General features: G+C 38.4%; 1 protein-coding gene across 9 annotated transcripts in view; it reads right to left on the bottom strand.

The window, feature by feature from the left end:
- JMJD1C (jumonji domain containing 1C) overlaps positions 1-19,581 on the bottom strand; it is a 260,540-nt gene that overhangs the window by 46,443 nt on the left and 194,516 nt on the right. For 7 of the 9 annotated variants that reach the window (XM_059662587.1, XM_059662585.1, XM_059662586.1 and 4 more), the window contains 5 exons: positions 12,082-12,187; positions 8,789-8,913; positions 7,285-7,428; positions 6,994-7,180; positions 5,196-6,874 (listed from right to left, as the gene is read on the bottom strand). In XM_059662587.1, coding sequence (XP_059518570.1) covers positions 5,196-6,874; positions 6,994-7,180; positions 7,285-7,428; positions 8,789-8,913; positions 12,082-12,088 — 2,142 coding nt within the window. In that variant the 5' untranslated portion in view covers positions 12,089-12,187. Of the gene's footprint in view, positions 1-5,195; positions 6,875-6,993; positions 7,181-7,280; positions 7,429-8,788; positions 8,914-12,081; positions 12,188-19,581 lie in introns of those variants that run through there. The other 2 variants (XM_059662593.1, XM_059662594.1) reach the window with 2 other exon arrangements.

The raw sequence follows: 19,581 nt of genomic DNA, 5'->3' as shown, positions 1-19,581 counted from the left end.
AAGGGCATGTACCTTGGTTGTGGGCACATCCCCAGTAGGGGGTGTGCTGGAGGCAGCTGATGGATGTTTCTCTCTCATCTATGTTTCTAACTATCACTCTCTTTTCCTCTCTGTAAAAATAAATAAAATATATTAAAAAAATATTATACTATATAATAAAAGCCTAATATGCAAATTGTCCCCTCAGGCAGTCGTTTGACCACTCACTATGATTTGCGCTGACCACCACGGGACGGCGGGGAACATGGCGGGCGTCAGTGACGCAGTACTGGCAGTGGAGGCACTGCCGGCCTGAATGGGCCCTGAGGAGAGTGGGACCGTGGCAGGATGGTGGAGCAGATGAGTGGGCGGAGCCAGGCCAATGCGGGTGCGAGCGGAGGCCTGATCACCCCACAGATGGTGACCAGCGGTGGTCCTGGCCCCGGTCCCGGCCCCAACTGATCATTTCAGCTCCCAGGCACTGAGGGAGCCTGGCGGGGGGCCTGTCCCTGATCAATTGTCCCACAGGCGGGATGGTGAAGCAGTTGAGGGGGTGGCACCAGGCCAAGGCAGGGTGCCAGGTGGGGCTGCAGGGCTTTGAGGCTGGGGGTGTGAGCTGGGGCCTGATCTCCACAGGCCACCCTGAGGGAGCCCACCTGTGCACGAATTCGTGCACTGGGTCTCTAGTAAAATTATAAATCATAAACCTCATAAGAGAAAATACACACATATTTATTACACAAGCACATAAATATTCAAATGTTTAAAGGCCTCAGTTCTCCAAGATTCAGAAACCTCAAGTTGCAATCAATTATGGAAATGATAAGTTTTTTTACTATAACATTAAAATGTATTACCTAATTGTTTCTCCATTTAATTTACAATACTAGGTTTAAGATATCTTCACTTTTGCTCAAAATGTTTTACATAATAAATGAAAATCTGATATGCTCATTTTTAATATAACAAGTTTATGACCAGTTAATAAAACATTTTATGCCCTTACAAACGTTAGTGTTAAGTTTTCTAGTACACACACTGAGAGATGCTCCTACTCAAGCCATTTCTAAACAGTTACACATATTTGTTTTCAAGGGTTTGGAAGTTATGGGAGAATAATCTCTTGGTTCTTCTACCCAATCAGTTGCAGCTACATTCAAGGCATATGAGAGTAAAGGGTCAGTGTAAAAAATGTGGATGTATTGGGCACTTGGGTCATCAGGGCTGCTTTCAATTCTGGTAAATATATATAGTTAATCCTCACTCAAAGAGTGAAGATATTTTTTCCATTGATTTTTTCTTTTCTTTTCTTTTCTTTTCTTTTCTTTTCTTTTCTTTTTTTTTTTTTAGGGAGGGAGGGAAGGAGGGAGAAAGGGAGAGAGGAGAGAAACATCAATGTGATGGAGACACATCGACTGGTTGCCTCATGCATGCACCCTGCTAGGGCTGGCAAACAGTATACTGAAGTGATTAATGACTCTTCATTGAGTTTGACTAAGTAATGTACGCATTCTAGAAAGATTCCACCTGCTCCAAGTTCAATGGAATAGGAATGGGAAACTTATGATCAATGTAAGCACAATACTTTTAGAATTGAGATCCTGCCAGTATCAAATATAGGGATGTTCAAGAATAAACCGTGCAGTTTACTGGTAACTTCATTAAAGGCTGATGCTCATATAAAACTGATGTTTATAATGGGAATAAACCACAAGAAATATCCTTTGAAACTGTTAGAACTATAATTCGCACTGCTTATCTTGAGTCCCCTTACCACCACTGTCAACTATCACAACTCCTAAGATTAAGAAAGGATTCGTGGCCAAAGACCACAAGTCACTTGAGACATTTAGCTGTGCAGAGATAGGAGACAAGACAGCTATTGGAGAGAACAATGATTCTAACCAGGGCCTTTATTATTGAGAATCTGTAAGCACCTAACATTTACTAGTGTTTTTCAACTAAATGGCCACGGGTGCATATAACTGCCATGGACGAGAACACTGAATACCAGCACCTCCAGATTGGTGGCAAAGGTTGTAACTGAGAGCATGTTACTTATAATGGGATGGGCAAGGTGCGCGAAGAAGAGGTGATTTGAATTGAGAGGGGCTTGTTAAAGAAACATGCTGCAGTGAGGAGCATGCCATGAAAACCAACTGCTGGCAGCTAGGTTTGGCTAATCCAGCCGTGGGCAAACTACGGCCCGCTTGAAATGAATAAAACTAAAAAAAAAAAAAAAAAGACTGTACCCTTTTATGTAATGATGTTTACTTTGAATTTATATTAGTTCACACAAACACTCCATCCATGCTTTTGTTCCGGCCCTCCGGTCCAGTTTAAGAACCCATTGTGGCCCTCGAGTCAAAAAGTTTGCCCACCCCTGGGCTAAGTGCATGATACCTGCCTCCATCAAGGACCCAATAAACTCTCCTGTGATTTGCAAAAAGAGGAAGGAAGGGAGGGAGGGAGGGAGGGAGGGAGGGAGGGAGGGAGGGAAGGAAGGAAGGAAGGAAGGAAGGAAGGAAGGAAGGAAGGAAGGAAGGAAGGAAGGAAGGAAGGAAGGAAAAAAGAAAGGACTCATGGCCACAGGCTAATGTCATCATTGCTATCCAGAATTTACAGTTCCTATAACAAACTTTTGGCAAGAGGAACACTATATTTGCACCTACTGGTGTTGACATGGCTCTATGTAAGCAGTATTATCCCTAAAGTAAAGAAGGGCACTATTGTTGTCTTCCAAATTCCTACCCTAACATATCTATTGTGGATTTTGGCCAACTTGAGAAAGGTGTCAAAAATACCCATGTCCAGTGCAGCATTATTCATAATAAGCAAGGAGTGGAAGTAACCCAAAAATCCGTGGACATATGGTATAAAACTGTGGTATAAAAATAAAATAGAACCCTAGCTAGTTTGGCTCAGTGGATAGAGCGTCAACCTGTGGACCAAAGGGTCCCGGGTTCGATTCCAGTCAAGGGCACATACCTCGGTTGCAGGCTCTTCCCTAACCCAGGGCACTGGTCAGGGCATGTGCAAGAGGCAACCAATCGATGTGTTTCTCTCACATCAATGTTACTCTCTCTCTCTGTCTTTCCCTACCTCTTCCACTCTCTAAAAAAAAAAAAAAAAAAAAAAAAAAAAAAAAAGACTGTACCCTTTTATGTAATGATGTTTACTTTGAATTTATATTAGTTCACACAAACACTCCATCCATGCTTTTGTTCCGGCCCTCCGGTCCAGTTTAAGAACCCATTGTGGCCCTCGAGTCAAAAAGTTTGCCCACCCCTGGGCTAAGTGCATGATACCTGCCTCCATCAAGGACCCAATAAACTCTCCTGTGATTTGCAAAAAGAGGAAGGAAGGGAGGGAGGGAGGGAGGGAGGGAGGGAGGGAGGGAGGGAAGGAAGGAAGGAAGGAAGGAAGGAAGGAAGGAAGGAAGGAAGGAAGGAAGGAAGGAAGGAAGGAAAAAAGAAAGGACTCATGGCCACAGGCTAATGTCATCATTGCTATCCAGAATTTACAGTTCCTATAACAAACTTTTGGCAAGAGGAACACTATATTTGCACCTACTGGTGTTGACATGGCTCTATGTAAGCAGTATTATCCCTAAAGTAAAGAAGGGCACTATTGTTGTCTTCCAAATTCCTACCCTAACATATCTATTGTGGATTTTGGCCAACTTGAGAAAGGTGTCAAAAATACCCATGTCCAGTGCAGCATTATTCATAATAAGCAAGGAGTGGAAGTAACCCAAAAATCCGTGGACATATGGTATAAAACTGTGGTATAAAAATAAAATAGAACCCTAGCTAGTTTGGCTCAGTGGATAGAGCGTCAACCTGTGGACCAAAGGGTCCCGGGTTCGATTCCAGTCAAGGGCACATACCTCGGTTGCAGGCTCTTCCCTAACCCAGGGCACTGGTCAGGGCATGTGCAAGAGGCAACCAATCGATGTGTTTCTCTCACATCAATGTTACTCTCTCTCTCTGTCTTTCCCTACCTCTTCCACTCTCTAAAAAAAAAAAAAAAAAAAAAAAAAAAAATCAATGGAACAATGTCCTTGGGAGGATTAAAAAAAAATTTAATGCAGCTTACAAAGGGAAATCCTGTTACATGCTAACAACATGGATGAACTAACTTTAAGATTACGTTATGTGAAAAAAGCAGCCACAAAAGGTCTGCATGATTCCAATCAAATGAAGCATCTATCTAAAGCAGTCCGAATCATAGAAACAGAGAGTAGAAAAGTAGTGCAAAGGACTGGGGGGATAGTGAAGGGGTATAGAATTTCAGTTTTGCAAGATGAAAAAATTATAGAGGTCTGTTGCACAATAATGTGAATATACTTAATAGTACTACTGTACACTATTGTTAATGGCTAGGTTGGTAAATTTAATGTTGTCTTTTTACCACAAAGTAGGTACGGAGGAAGATAGCTAGATAGAAAGAGTTAAAAAAAATTCTGGAGTATTGCTGAAGAGCATCCTGGGCTGCCCCAAGGACTAGTTGTCTCCTGAAATTTAACAGGGACTCCCACTCCCCCATTTTTTACATTGGGGCTGGTAATGCCCTCAACAATTTCTTAGTATAAAAATGAATTTGGATAGAGAAACCACATAGTCCATGAAAGAATAAAATCATTATACTATTATCTTCTGCAATACTCTATTAGGTAGAAAGAATCTAAGCCCCTACTTTACTGCCAAATATAAGGACCCTTTAACTTTGGCTCCCTTTAGAGAACAAGGAAATTAGAGTCATAACTTGTAATATAGCATCAATGTAATGTATACAGCTGGGGAATAGAACAATTTGTCTTTTAAGAATAATTGGATAATATATATAAAAATCCTAACAACTACATATAATTTTTAATCCAGAAACTCCACTTACAGGAATTTAGCTGTCAAACAATTATGGATATATACCATAATTAATTATTGAAGATAGTCTTCATAAAACGTATATTAGAAACAATCTAAGAAGTTTTACTTTAAATTGGCTTCCTAAAAAACAAATAGGCTTCGAGACTTCAGATTTCATGGCTCTAGTTACTGTAATTGGAAAGTTTCATTATAATTAGAAAAATAACTTTAAAAATGTTAATACATTATATAAAGAAATCTAGAAAATTAATGAACTATTTAAAAAGCACTTGTACATATGTAGATTAGTATGTATATGGATATGTGGCTAACTACAATATAACTTACCCTTCTTAATGAAGATTCAGCATTAACTGCATTTTCTGGGTGAACCCACTTGGAAGAAGGCAGACCAAGTCCTGAGTATGCATGTGTTCCATTTGGATATTGCCAAATAATTGGATAAAGACCAAGCTGACTATACGAAGCAGAAGGATGGGCTTGTCCAAGAAGATGAGGTGACTGGTGCTGTAACAATTGTTGCTGTTGTTGGTGTGCTAGTGCTAAGTGGCTCAAGCTGCTGGCATGAGCAGTCTCTAATCGTGGGTGGCCACCAAGTAAGGAGGCAGTAGGCACTCCAGGTAACACAGCAGGTAGTAAATGAGGGTGATGAACAGAATGATGTGGACCACTAGTCAGAGGGTGAGAGTTAATGGTAGGCAATGGAGTTTGACTGGATGATCCGGCCAATAAGTGGGTTGCAGGAGTTAAGGCAGGGTGATGGGTACCTGGATTTAAACAGGTTCTATGAGATGAAGAATGAAGAGAAAAAGGATGCTGGTTTAAGAAAGGTGAAATGTGATTCGCTCCTGTTTCTGAACCAATAAGTGCAGGATCTCTATAAACTGTGAAATGCTCATTTTTATCAATAATAAGAGGGCTCTTCGTAGTTTCCAATGTACTGCCTCGAGTAGGAACTGGATGAAAACTGCATCTTGATAACTCATGTTCTATCTTATTTGCCAGTCTTCTTTCACCAGTGGTATGGCTGTTGACATAAGTAGCCTTAGACTTAACAGAATCAGGAGAATGGGTAATTTTAGGTTTAACAACTTCAGGTGAGGGATTGGATTTTGTCTTGTGACCATCAACTGAAGCATTAAGTTTAGATTTTATAATCTCTGGAGGCGGACTTCGCTTACGCACCTTATCATCCATCACAGAACCTGAACTTACAGAAGACGTGTAAGAGGCATACTGATTTTTTTCTTTTTCCATATTCAAATGATCATTTCCTGAAGGAGCATTCTTAACATTTGATTGGGTTAAATCTACTTTAACTATATCACTGATCCAGCTATGGTCAGAATCTTGTTTCGATGCTTCCAAATATTTTGCATTTACAATAGAATGTTTTGAATCACTAACATTAGAATCCATTTTCTGAAGTGTCTGAAGGCCAAAGGTATTTGAATTTTCCTGAACCATCTTTTCAGAATTAGTGTCATTTGTAATATCAATAACACATTTCGGTGTGGATGGTCTGGATACAAACTGCTCCTTTGGCAATTCCACTGTATGTATTTTTTCCGTATTTTCCTGAAGAAGTAAATCATTAGGATTATGATCAGAAAGTGTGGTCTGTTCTGATGAATGGATAATCATTTTTTCTTGAAGCTGAGAGTCAACAAACTTCTGCTTCTCCATTTCTTCATGTTTTTTATCTCCTTGTATTTGATCCCAGGGAGGCTGGCTATCTATGAGTGTCTCTTCTCCTGTTTTCTCATTATTTTGGAATTTTCCTTCTTCTCCATTTATCTTCGAAGTGTTTTTATTTTTCAACTCATTCTCTGGTTTCTGCTCTAAGGAATTATTTATTATCCTCTTATTTGAATTTTCTGAGTCACTGTTTTCAGAAAAGTCTGAAACATTGTCGGTTCGTAGTCTTTTCATATTTAGCTTCTTTTCATCCTCCTCAGGTTTCCTTCTTTTGTTCACCAACTGTTTGTTTTTACCTTTAGGATTTTCTGCAAGATTAAAAAAAAGAGGTTTTATTTTTGATACTGATATTAAATAAGTATACTTTAAATGTATTTTTATTTGTTCTCATCCCGCACCCCACCCCCCCAAAAACAGGTCCTCCTACCTCCTCGCCCTATATAATCATATTTTTCCTCCTTCATCTTCTCTTCATCTGGTATGCTGCTATCTGAGCCCTTCCTCTTATTTGAACGAATATTTCTTTGTTGCTGGTGTGTATTTTGTTTTGGTACAGCAGCTTGTGAGTTCATTGTTGGTCTGGGACTATTTGCCTGGGCACGTGTATAATGACCCTAAAAAAAAAAATACACCAATTAACAATGATTTGTTTACTACCTGATCCTAAGTAATCCAAGGGAAATTTTTTACAATAATCCAGAACTAACAACATACATACGTGAACAGCGTTGCTATTTTGACTAGCACGAGACCTTCGTCGTGATGTAATGCCAATATTTTCACCTTTTAACAAAGAGTGAACAACATCATCTAGAAAGGTCATTTGAACCATAGAAGGATCGACATTCTGTGGTTCTAGTACCTAATCCATGACACAAAAAAAGAACAAAAATTAAATCCAGTCCGATAGATGTGTTATTTAGGCACATTCGTCAATGAGTAGAAATGTCTAGAAATCAGTTTGGAATTCTTAATTTATAAGATACTGCTATACTTACAATAAGCTAATTTTAATCATCATAGAGAAAATTATTGCAACATTCTTCTGAGATCTACTATTGTATCTGCTAGCCAAGAATTAAAAAACAAATATATCTATTGCAAGTACACCTTGAAAAACAAATGAGTATGATGTCAAGTCATAAAATAATTTTTAAAAAAAGGTATAAAATAAAACTAAGAAGATAGAGCTTAGAGGAAAAGGACAAAAGTGTAAATAAATAAATAAATAAATAAATATAAGATTTAAAAGATAGGTTAAAGAAATAATTTTTAAAAAACCTAAAGGCAATTTTGTTCTTCACTGAGAGGTGCAAGTTCATCACCTTTACAGGAAAAAAATACCATTTAAATAATAGTATTTTCACAAAATTTTAACCAAAGCATTCAAATTGTTTATAAAGGGGCTCTCATTAATTCAGTTACCCTCTACAACTCATATAGGTAAGATGGTGTAAATATCTATTTTTTTCAAGAAAACTACAGCTTTAAAAGATCTGAAATTAAGACTTTTCAGACTGCTATTTACTTATTTATTTAAAATGTTTATTGTTGAAAGTATTACATATGTTCCCTTTCCCCCCCCATTGACCCCTTCTAAGTCCCGCCCCTCTCTCCCCTCCACTCCTCCTTCTTCACCACTTTATTGTCTGTGTCCATGGGTTATTCATATATGCATACAAGTTCTTTGGTTGATCTCTTCCCACCCACTCTAGCCTTCTCCTCTGAGATTCTTCAGCAGACTGCTATTTAAAAATTCCATTTGAAATTTGTATCCTTAATACTCACCATAAAACTTAAGGGAGCATACCAACTCTGAAATTTCATGTGAAAAGAACTACAGCATATATTAAAAGTTTTCATAATGGAAGAGAAAACATTTGGGAAATATTTTTATTCCTGGAGAGACGGGAAAGCTGACTTTACAAAATATTCTGCTGAACTAAGCATTAAAAAACACCCCACACTAATCAATTAAAAGAGTCTGATGTCTCTATTTAACAGACTGATTTTATCAGTGTTGAAATAAATTTGGCATCATTATCTCCCTGTGACCTAAAGAGACCTCTATGTAACATCAATATATTTAAACTTATTGGGATTATATGACTAAAATAACAGATGAAAATTACATAGTGTCAGCCTATTGATCCATTTTTGGGGAACAATGAAAATTTGAATTATATATATCTGTTTCCAAAAATATTAGTTGTACTATTTACCTGATCATTCATAACGATCATGGTGCGAGTGAAGAGATCATGATGAGTAATTATGCCAGTAAACCACTGGGTGGCAGAGTCTTGTCTATATACTCTCACTCTGTATCCATTTAAGGAATAAGGACCTAAAAAAACAAAAAAACAAAAAAACACAAATAAAAATAAAGAATAACCCAAGAAATAGGGATATCTTAAATGGAGAGATTTTCATTTAAAAACTATCTTTTAGGAGAAACATGAGTTATGACACAAATGGGTAATACTCACTTGGATATAGGTAAGTATATATAAAAGACAGATCATTATCAAGTTATTAAACACACTCTCCTAAACACAAATACTTTCTAACTCAATGGAAATAAAGTAACTAAGTCAGAAAGAATGTCTCTGGGATCATAAGTTAATAAGAGGATTGTACAAAATGTAAAATTATAGTGGTCTAGAAAGTAGTAAGGTTACAAAGCTACTTAACAAGGTTGGGGTACATTAACTACATGGCTAAAATGGAAAGGGTAATGTGGAACTTGTTGCCTCAGTCTCCTAGTTACCACACTTCACTATAAGAAACTATAAATTTTGATTTCTCTGTGATAGCTAGGAAAACGTGCCAAAAATCTTAAAACATGTAGAGATTGTCTAGTGAATTTATAAATATGGCACTAAAATGCTCTATAAAGAAATATGGCATACTTTTGGATTAAATTCACTTCTTAAAAAGGTTATCTACATATAGATATACCATGTCTATATATAAGTAGGCCTATTAAAACAAGTCAATCCACAGAATATACAGGGTGGGGCAAAAGTAGGTTATATTGTGAACATATGAAATCCAAATTGTTATTTATTAATTACTAGAGGCCCAGTGCACAAAATTTGTGCAGGGGGGGGTGGGCTGGGGGGAGGAGGGGGGTTGTCCCTCAGCCCGGCCTGCACCCTCTCCAATCTGGGACCCCTTGAGGGATGTCCGACTGCTGGTTTAGGCCTGATCCCACCATGTGACGGGCAGTAGGACATCCCTCTCACAATCTGGGACCGCTAGCTCCTAACCGCTCGCCTGACTGCCTGCCTGCATGATTGCCCCTAACTGCCTGATTGCCCCTAACTGCTTTTGCCTGCCAGCCTGATTGCCCCCTAACCACTCCCCTCACAGCCGGATCGATGCCTAACCTCTCCCCTGCCGGCCTCATGGCCCCCAACTGCCCTCCTCTGCTGGCCTGATGACCCACAACTGCCCTCCCCTTCTGCAACCCATCTCCTCCGCGCAAGGCGGCGGAGATGCCAGGACCAGGCTCCTCCGTGCCACGCAGAGCCGCGGGACTCCCAGGCCTCATTGTACAGAGTGGCCGCCAGGCTACGCTGTGCGTGTGGCCATCTTGTGCCGGTGTGAGGGCATGCCGCCACCTAGGCTATTATTAGTATAAATTGCATTATTTTCCTTATGGACAACTGTAAACCTACTTTTGCTTCATCCTGAACCTGTATAATGGAGATAAAAATTTCTCCAATTCACAGGTTACCAGTGCACTTTAGAATAACTCTAAATAATGACCAATTTTCAATTCCCATTAGCACATCATCTTAACTACTTGTTCCCACAACCAAACAATTTTGAGTTAGCCTCACTTTTCATTTTTTATAAATATTATGTTTTAAAAATTGATTTAAGAGCAAGAGGAAGGGGGAGAGAGGGAATCATCAATGTGAGAGAGAAACATTGACCTGTATTATGTGCCCTGACCAGGAATCAAACCAGCAATCTTTTGGTGCAAGGGATAAGGCTCAACCAACTAAGCCGCACTGGCCAGGGCACTGCCTTAATATTTTCACCTCTAAGAACATGATAAGGAAGAAAGGTTATTAAAAAATATTAACCTGGTTTCTCCATTGAATAAATTAGAAGAAAAAAGGTAAGACAGGACATAACAACCAATCAATTTGTGGACTTTTTTTGATCGCCTGAATTTCAATCAATTCTGTTAAAAATAATTTAAGACATTTATGAGACGAATGAAAATTTTAACCAAGTATTCAGTACTTGATATTAAGGAAGCTTTTTTCCCCCAGTATAATAATGATGTGATGTCTTTAAAAACAGATAGGATGTGGTGATGTCTGAAATTTTATAAAAGTAAACAGGAGTATGGATGTGACAGAATCTGACATGGTTTTATAATTCCTGGGGCTTGGATATAAGAACATAGAAGTTCACTGAAATATTATAATACTGTTTATGTTTCAAATTATTCATATTAAAAGTTTAAAAAGTATTTAGCTTAAGAATTTAGTAAGCAGATGATCTGTTGCCATACCTACACAAAGCAAAACAGCCACAACTTTGGGATTATCTCTCTTAATACTTAAATGGCATTGAAGTTGAGAACTGAGATAAATATGGAAATTTGACCACAAAATTCCATTTTATAAAAATTAGACCTAATATCAATACTTCATGTCACATAGTCCCTATTTTAATTTAATTATACAAAAAGCTGTACATTTACATAATGATATTACTGACAAAAAGAAATCACTAAGATTTATAAAACCCCACTGATTTAAAAGTCACATGTTGTAGACAAACTTGTTTCTAGGGGGGGAAAAAAAGAAAGAAAAAACTAAGACTAGTGTTGTAGTAATCACTGAGGAAGGCAAACTGAAATAGACCACTTTTATCAGATACCAACAGCATTCTTCAAAGGAAATCAATTGTGGCTTTGGGCAACCCTCTACTGCAAACAATGCTTCCTTTTCCAGGAAGGACACACCTAAAGCATTCTGTAAATATGGAAATTTTTCCTATCAACAAAACATCTGTGTGGCGATAATTTCATGCCAGGCAACTATCTCAAATTGGTTAACTGGTGAAATTATCAACTTTCTATTAAAATTATTATGATTTTGCTATTATTTTTCCTGGACTGTATATAACTCAAAATATTAGACTGGGCTTTCTATTTATATTGCACATAACTGAAACAACCAAAACCTAACATGAGAAAATGTTCAGTTTAAAAACAAAACAAACCCAGCCGGCATGGCTCAGTGGTTGAGCGCTGGCCTGTGAACCAGGTCATCAGTTCCATTCCCATTCAGGGAACACGCCCAGGTTGCACGTGCTTGATCCGTGGGAGGAGTGTGCAGGAGGCAACTGATCCAGGATTCTCTCTCATCATTGATGTTTCTATCTCTCTCTCCCTATCCCTTCCTCTCTGAAATCAATAAAAATATATTTTAAAAAATAATAATAAAATAAAACAAAACTTCCACACAGAGAAAACTTTAAAAGTTACCTTGCATAAAAATCTCCTGAACCTTTTGTTCCTTTACCCAAATTTTCACTTCTTCCTGAAGTTGTGGATTGTCCCTGAGAACTGGGTTTAGGCTGTCTATGTCCTCCTAGAATTACAGATTAAAAGGAAGGTCCATGTTATGCTCTTATAATATTAATGTTACCAAATTTCCCTCCTACATGTTCTAAAGACGGAATAAAAATTCCTTGATTTAAATGTATGAAAAAACACAAGTTCTTAAGTAATAATTCATTAGTAATTAAATAATAACAGAACACCAAAATAAATTAATCCATGGTAAAATTTGCTCCTTGACAACCATGTCATGTCCTAAAGGCAAAATCTGAAATCTATTCATCTGTTTTTAACTTCAAGTATGGCCTTATACAAGTCATCTTTTTAAAGGGTTTCACTGTTAGAAACAATATACAAATGAACCAGCACCAGGTCATTTAAGGTTGTCAGCAAAAGAATCAAGCTGAATATTTTAGTGACAATATAAATATACATAGTTGAGTTACCATTCTTCCCATAATGCCTAAAATGTTAGCTTTAAATGACAAGTCATTATCTAGTATCTTTATTTAAATGTTATTAGTTTTGTTCTACTCAAATACAGCTGACCAGTAACTTCAATGCTAAAAGTTTTCAAGCCAGCGTCAAAGCATCCAGGCAATTAAAATTACGTTATTGATGATATTATCCTTATAACAAGGTGGATCTAGACAGAAATAACAAGTTCTCTCATTAGAGATGTGAATCACACAGTCACGTTGTTGCCCACAAACTGTTGGTACCCTGCTGGACTCTCTGACATTCTGTTCTCTCTCTCTCAAAGCACCTCTGCTGCTCCTCCATTTGAGATCAGCAACAGGAGCCCTAGGGTAGAGCTGGGAAGAACAACGAAGCAGCACTGTCAATTGGCGGCCTTTTTAAAAATGGACTGGCAGATTATGGAAACCAGTGAATAGAAGAAGCTAAATGAAGATAGTTGTATCTGATGAATAAAAATAATTTGGCAATTTGGAAGAGCCGAAAGTGGCTGAAGAGTACAAAAGATGAATCCCTAATCAAGCAGGTAGGTCATACTTCACTCTTCTGCTTTAAGTTTTTCTAAGTAAAACTTTTCCTTCTCATGTCATCACTGCTTTTAGGGATTACTTTGAATTTGTGGAGTAATACTGTGGTAGATAATGTGATTTCATTTGTACCTAGTGAACACTACAGGTGAAGTAAAGGCCTTTAAAGTTATCAGCTATGTTCCTTGGAAAAGATACAAAAGTGCTACTTTTAAAGCAAAAGGAAATACTACAGTGAAAAGTGTCACACAAAAAGGTAGATAAAATGTGTCATTTTGAAAAAAATAAATGCCCATGACTAGTCTTCCCTTTTGTAAAAAAAGCTTTTTAGCAATCCCTTTTGCACACTTAGTTAACATCATCATTTTAAGAATAGAAAATACCATAGAAAGTTCAGGCTTGAATCCTCTTGATACACACCAGGTGATAGACTGATCTATGACAGACAAAACACAGGAAACTTTCTGTTTCCCAAGGAAATCTATTACTATTTCCAGACAGCTATCAAGTTCTTTTAAAATCTTTCTTACTTTAACTTCCATACACAGATCCAAGCTTAACTCCTTAGAGTCAAACACAAACCTAATCGCTTTCCTAAGCTGATAGTCTAGTCATTCAAACATTTGAATTCTGGTTTTAGGTATCTGTAGACTCAAGTCTTCTCTAGTTTTAAACATCTATATCTACCTTTATTACAATTGCTCGTCACTGTTATTCTAGATGTTTAAGAAGAAAATGTGCAAGAAGAAAATGGGTACTCATCTAGAAAACCACACAATCACCTGGATGTCACTGCTGACTTTATACAAAGTTTACGATGGCCTATTGCTCCCAAGCCTTTATACTTTGGGGGGAAATGGGATATAAACTGCTATTAAAACAGCACAGCCATATTCTGTAGACAGGTATAACATCAGTTACCCTATATTGAAAATTTACAACTTAAGATACAGGAATATAAAATTTACTTGCTCAACATTTATGTATATTTTATTTATTCAACAGGTTAAAATAATAGCCTGAATTTCCAAAAGTAAGACACCATACCACTATCCTCTCAAAAATGATCCATTCATTTTCTAGCACAAAAAGCATACCATTAAAAACTAATAACTCCATTTCCTGAAATGACCTTATATAAGTTCAAATTACTGTGTATCAATTTCCCCTCATCTATAAAGCAGAATTACTAATATCTGCCTCTTTCCATCTTAATGTTTTTATAAGATTTAAAAAAATACCACAAGCACTTTCCTTAAAACATCCAATTCTGAATTATGCCTAATACTGGATGACAAGAATTACTAAATTAAAACCTATGAAAATTATCCCAATACATTGCCTGGTTATGATAGTCATATTGTTACTGAAGTCCTCCTCTATGTATAGTGCTCTGAAAGTTATAGGTACTTCTGTTAACTGTAGTCATCATTCCCTTTGTGAACTTTTTAAAGAGACTCAAAAAAAGACAGATTGTAAGAGTTGCTAATACTAACGAAGAGCCAAATGAATCCTCCCCTCCCCCTTTTTTATTGACCTGAACAATTCTGTGAAAGTGCTAAAAATTAGATACAAGGCAGGCAGACTCACAGACATGAGAAACTAAGGATCTGTAAATTAAAAATGCTATAAATAGCCTGGCTGATTTGGCTCAATGGATGAGTGTTGACCTATGAACCAGAAGTTCACAGTTCGAGTCCCACTCAGGGCACATACCCAGGTTTTCGGCTCAATCTCCAGTAGGGGGTGTGCTAGGAGGCCGATCAATGATTCTCCCTCATCACTGATAGTTTCTATCTATCTCCTTCTCCCTTCCTCTCTGAAATCAATAAAAATATATTTAAATAAGACACAAAAATCATAGCTTTAAAAAATGCTATTTATTCATTATCTTTCACAGAATGCAACTGACTAATATAGAACTTTAGCTGTGCCTCGAGTGAAGATTAAAAAATAATAATAAAACCCCCACGAACAGTGTAGGGGAAAACCCAATCAGGGAGACAAATATAGCTTATATGACACTTTGAAAAAGATTAGGGTTAAAGAGAAAGGAAATGTCACACCACATCCTACCACAAAATTGTCTTCATGTACTATGGGAGAAATGATCAATATATTTCAAACATTTTACCTGGTATTTTCTGCTACATAAAATTAAGGCTATAGTTATTTCTAAAATGTTTCTAACATAGTTTTGAATCTACTACTAGTATAGTCAGTTTTGGATACCCTCATTCTTTCTTCCTAACACAATCTATGATAAAACCTAAAATTTTCCAGATTTACATAAGTGCTAAAATTTTAAGTTTTAGGCAGAATTTTAAATTATTATAATTATTTAGAACTACTAGATTCCCTGCATATAAAACAAACATCAATATTTTAGAGCCAAGAGTGTTATAGATTTTATGTATTAACGCTGAAAAAATAAAAAACCTGCAAGATTTTAATGTACATGAATCAGAATTAAGCTGAAACATACAATTCATTTACTCACTGCAATCCTTAATTTGTGTAATCCTATCTAACAAAAGAGAAACATGGTAATTGGCGTATGACCGCTACCCTTCCAGTTGGCTAATCAAGGCAATATGCAAATTAACTGCCAGCCAAGATGGCGGCAGACAGCCAGGCAGCTTGAAACTAACATGAGGCTTGCTTGCTTCAGTGACGGAGGACTCCAACGTTCCCCGCCTGCCTTGCCGGCCTCTGAGCCTGCAGTTTAAGAAACATTGTAACAAATATAGAAGCTAAAAAAAAAACCCAGAAACCAGCTTTCAGCCAGCCAGCTGGGATCTCAGAGCTGGAGTTGATACAGAGTTTCGATTATAGAACCAAAACAAACCAGATACCTGCTTTCAGGAGCGGAGGCCTAAGAGCTGTAGCCTCAGAGCTAAAGCTGGCCCAGAATAAAAAAAAAAGAAAAAAAGGAGCGGTTGGAGCTTCCGTCAACCGCCAGTCTGAAAACAGCCCTCAGCCCCTCACCCAGACTGGACAAGCACCCCAGTGGGGACCCCCACCCTGATCCAGGACACCCTTCAGGGCAAACCAGCCGGCCCCCACACGTGCACCAGGCCTCTATCCTATATAGTAAAAGGATAATATGCCTCCCAGCACCGGGATCAGCGGAGCCGCGAGGCCTCCCGGCACCGGGATCAGCGTGACAGGGGGCAGCGCCCAAACCCCCTGATCGCCCTGCGGCTCTGTGTGTGACAGGGTGCGGTGCCCCCCCACCCCCCACGGGCCCTGCTCTGTGTGTGACGGGATAGAGCCATAACCTCCCCATCAGCCCTGCCCTGAGTGTGAGAATGGTGGCGCCCCAACCCCCTGATCAGCCCTGCTCTGTGGGTGATAGAGGGCGGCGCCCCAACCCCCTGATCCGCCCTGCTCTGTGTGTGACAGGAGGTGGTGCCCCAACTCCCCTATCGCCCCTACTCTGTGAGTGACGGGGGGAGCTCCCCAACCCTCTGATTGGCCCTGCTCTGTGCATGACAGGGGGTGGTGCCACAACCTCCCTATCGACCCTGCCTTGAGTGTGGCAGGGGGCGGTGCCCCAACCCCCCAATCGGCCCTACCCTGAGCATGACTGAGGGTGGCATCGCTACCTCCCAATCCGCCCTGCTCTGTGCATGACGGGGCGGCGCCCCAACTCCCCAATTGCCCCTGCTCTGAGCCCGACCAGGTGCTGTACCTTGGGATTGGGCCTGCCCTCTGCCACCCGGAAGCGGGCCTAAGCCAGCAGGTCGTTATCTCCCGAGGGGTCCCAGACTGCGAGAGGGCACAGGCCGGGCTGAGGGACCCCCCCCCTACCCCCCCAGTGCACAAATTTTTGTGCACCGGGCCTCTATTTTAAAATAAAAACAAAACTGACTTCAATAGCAATTAAGCCTCACTTTTTAAAAAGCAAGCTTTAGAAGCAATGATCTGTTACAAATAGCCTAGGTAGCCTTAGCAAGTTCTTGCAAAACAGAATCAAAGGCATTGACTAGCTGTAGAAATCAGTGAGCAAGCCTGAGGTCAGCAGTGAATCTAAAGGCAGAAGTAAATCTTGAGGTGGGGACTATGCTTTGGATTACAAACAAGTAGAACAAGGAGATAGAATTTGTTGTTGCTGTTAATTCTCACCCGAGGATATTCTTTTCATCAATTTTTAAGGAGAGTGAAAGAGAGAGGGAAAGGGAGAGAGAAAAATCAATGTGAGAGAAACACATCGATACCTTGCCTCCTGCAGGCGCCCTGACCAGGCCACTGACTAGGGTCCTGGCTGGGGGGGAGCCTGCAACCAAGGTACAGTGTCCTTGGCCAGAATGGAAACCAGGACCCTTTGGTTGGACAAAGGCCTACACTCTATACACTGAGCTAAACCGGCTAGGGCAAGGAGAAGACTTTTTACTTATATGTTTTCCTTATTTATTTATCTTATGGACTTAACTTTTACAGTTTCTTTTAAAGTCTTTTTGTCACAGTCTTCTTAATCAATTTGTCAATATATTACTATAAATTGAAAGCAACCTTCTAGAACAGAGCTTTTCAACTATTTTCATCTCGTGGCATACATAAACTAATTACTAAAATTCTTCAGCACACCAAAAAAATGTACTTTTTGCCAATTTGGCAAAAAAAAAAAATTTTTTTTTATTAATTCACACCAGACAGTAATTGTTGTGTTGGTGTGTTGACTGCTGTCAATTTTATTTTATTTTTTAACTAAGAGAAAGGAGTCAGTGCCCCTGAAAATAGTCAGGTACGGCATGTTTTAAAAATTCTTGCAGCACTGGTAGAAAATCGCTGTTCTAGAATAATATCACCTTTCTCACGTTTTCCTGATTAAAATAATCTACCAATCTTTCTAAATTGTTTTATTTACCATATTTCATGGCTCCCAGTTTTAGAAAAGCAAGTTTATGAAGCACATGAATGTTAAAAAATGTTTCTCACCTGGCCAGCATGGCTCAGTGGTTGAGCATCAACCTATGAACCAGGAGTTCACAGTTTGATTCCTGTTAGGGCACATGCCCAGGTTGTGGGCTTGATCGCCGATCAAGGATTCTCTCTTACCACTGATGTTTCTATCTCTTACTCCCTTCTCCCTTCGTCTCTGAAATCAATAAAAATATATTTTAAAAAAAATGATTCTCTCCTCTTCCCTTTTCTCAAAAAATAAATAAATAAATAAATAAAATCCTCGGGTGAAGATAAAAAAATAAAAATTGGAAAATAATGTCAATTCATTTCATAATCACTATAGCTAAATCCTGGTAGCTTGATCCCAGAATATTACAGATAAGTATTCCATCATCCTCAGAATTCTTTCTACCTTGAAGCTTATTGCCACTGTAAGCAACTGGCCATCATCTATCCATCCAAATATTTAAGGAATCTCTCCTTTAAACTTCCTCTTGGTATTACATGCTATTATTTATATCATTAATAACTAAAACAGAAATGGTTATATTAACTTACAGCATGAGAAATTCTGAAAGCAGTAAATTTATATCTGTTGATCATGGACAAATATTCAAAGTTTATTTTCTGTTTAATTTAAAAAATATCTAAAGCACTTTCACAAATGTTAACCTCACTTAATTCTAAGAACCCTACTTTGATTTTATTCTTTCCAATTTACAGATGAGTAAACAGTCAAAGATTATGTAATTTACCCTCAATTACATTACATGGCTGGAAGGGAGGCAAAGCAGCAAGCATCTGCCTACTGTCAAAACCCTTTCCACATACCTTTTACCAATCCATGTACTTGCAGTATCAAAATTTTGAATACTCTGCTGAGTATTCAATAATTTACTTATGATGCTAGTAATATGACACAAAGTGAAAGGAAGCCCAATTAACCAAATTATTTTGTTATTTAAAATATAGAAAATGAGCCCTAGCCGACTTGGCTCAGTGGATAGAGCATCAGCCTGCGGACTGAGGGGTCCCAGGTTTGATTCCGGCCAAGGGTACATGCCTGGGTTGCAGGCTTGATCCCCAGTGGGGGGCGTGCAGGAGGCAGCCGATCAATGATTCTCTCTCATCATTGATGTTTCCATCTCTCTCTCCTTCTCTCTTCCTCTCTGAAATCAATAAAAAAATATATTTTAAAAAATATAGAAAATGATGTTTATGGAATTAAAACAAGTTCACAGGAATATGGTATTCCAAGATTTGGAATGGATATTATAAGACAACAGATTGTAATAATTTATCAGATATAATTAAGTTACCAAATTATCTAAAAGAATTTTAGAATAGAATATCCTATATTAATATACATGCCCTATTACATCAAACCATAAGACTACAAATTTTGCTTTATTTGTTCATTTATAATCAAGGTTACATTAAAAAGTTAAGCAGATTTTATTAAATAATTAAAAATAACTGCCATTTGGGTTTCTCTGCTAACCTCCCTACTAAA

The sequence above is a fragment of the Myotis daubentonii genome, chromosome 13, assembly GCF_963259705.1.
Source record: "Myotis daubentonii chromosome 13, mMyoDau2.1, whole genome shotgun sequence".
NCBI lineage: Eukaryota > Metazoa > Chordata > Mammalia > Chiroptera > Vespertilionidae > Myotis > Myotis daubentonii.
Note: the sequence above shows the minus strand (reverse complement) of the source record. Positions and strands in the feature narration are given on the sequence as shown.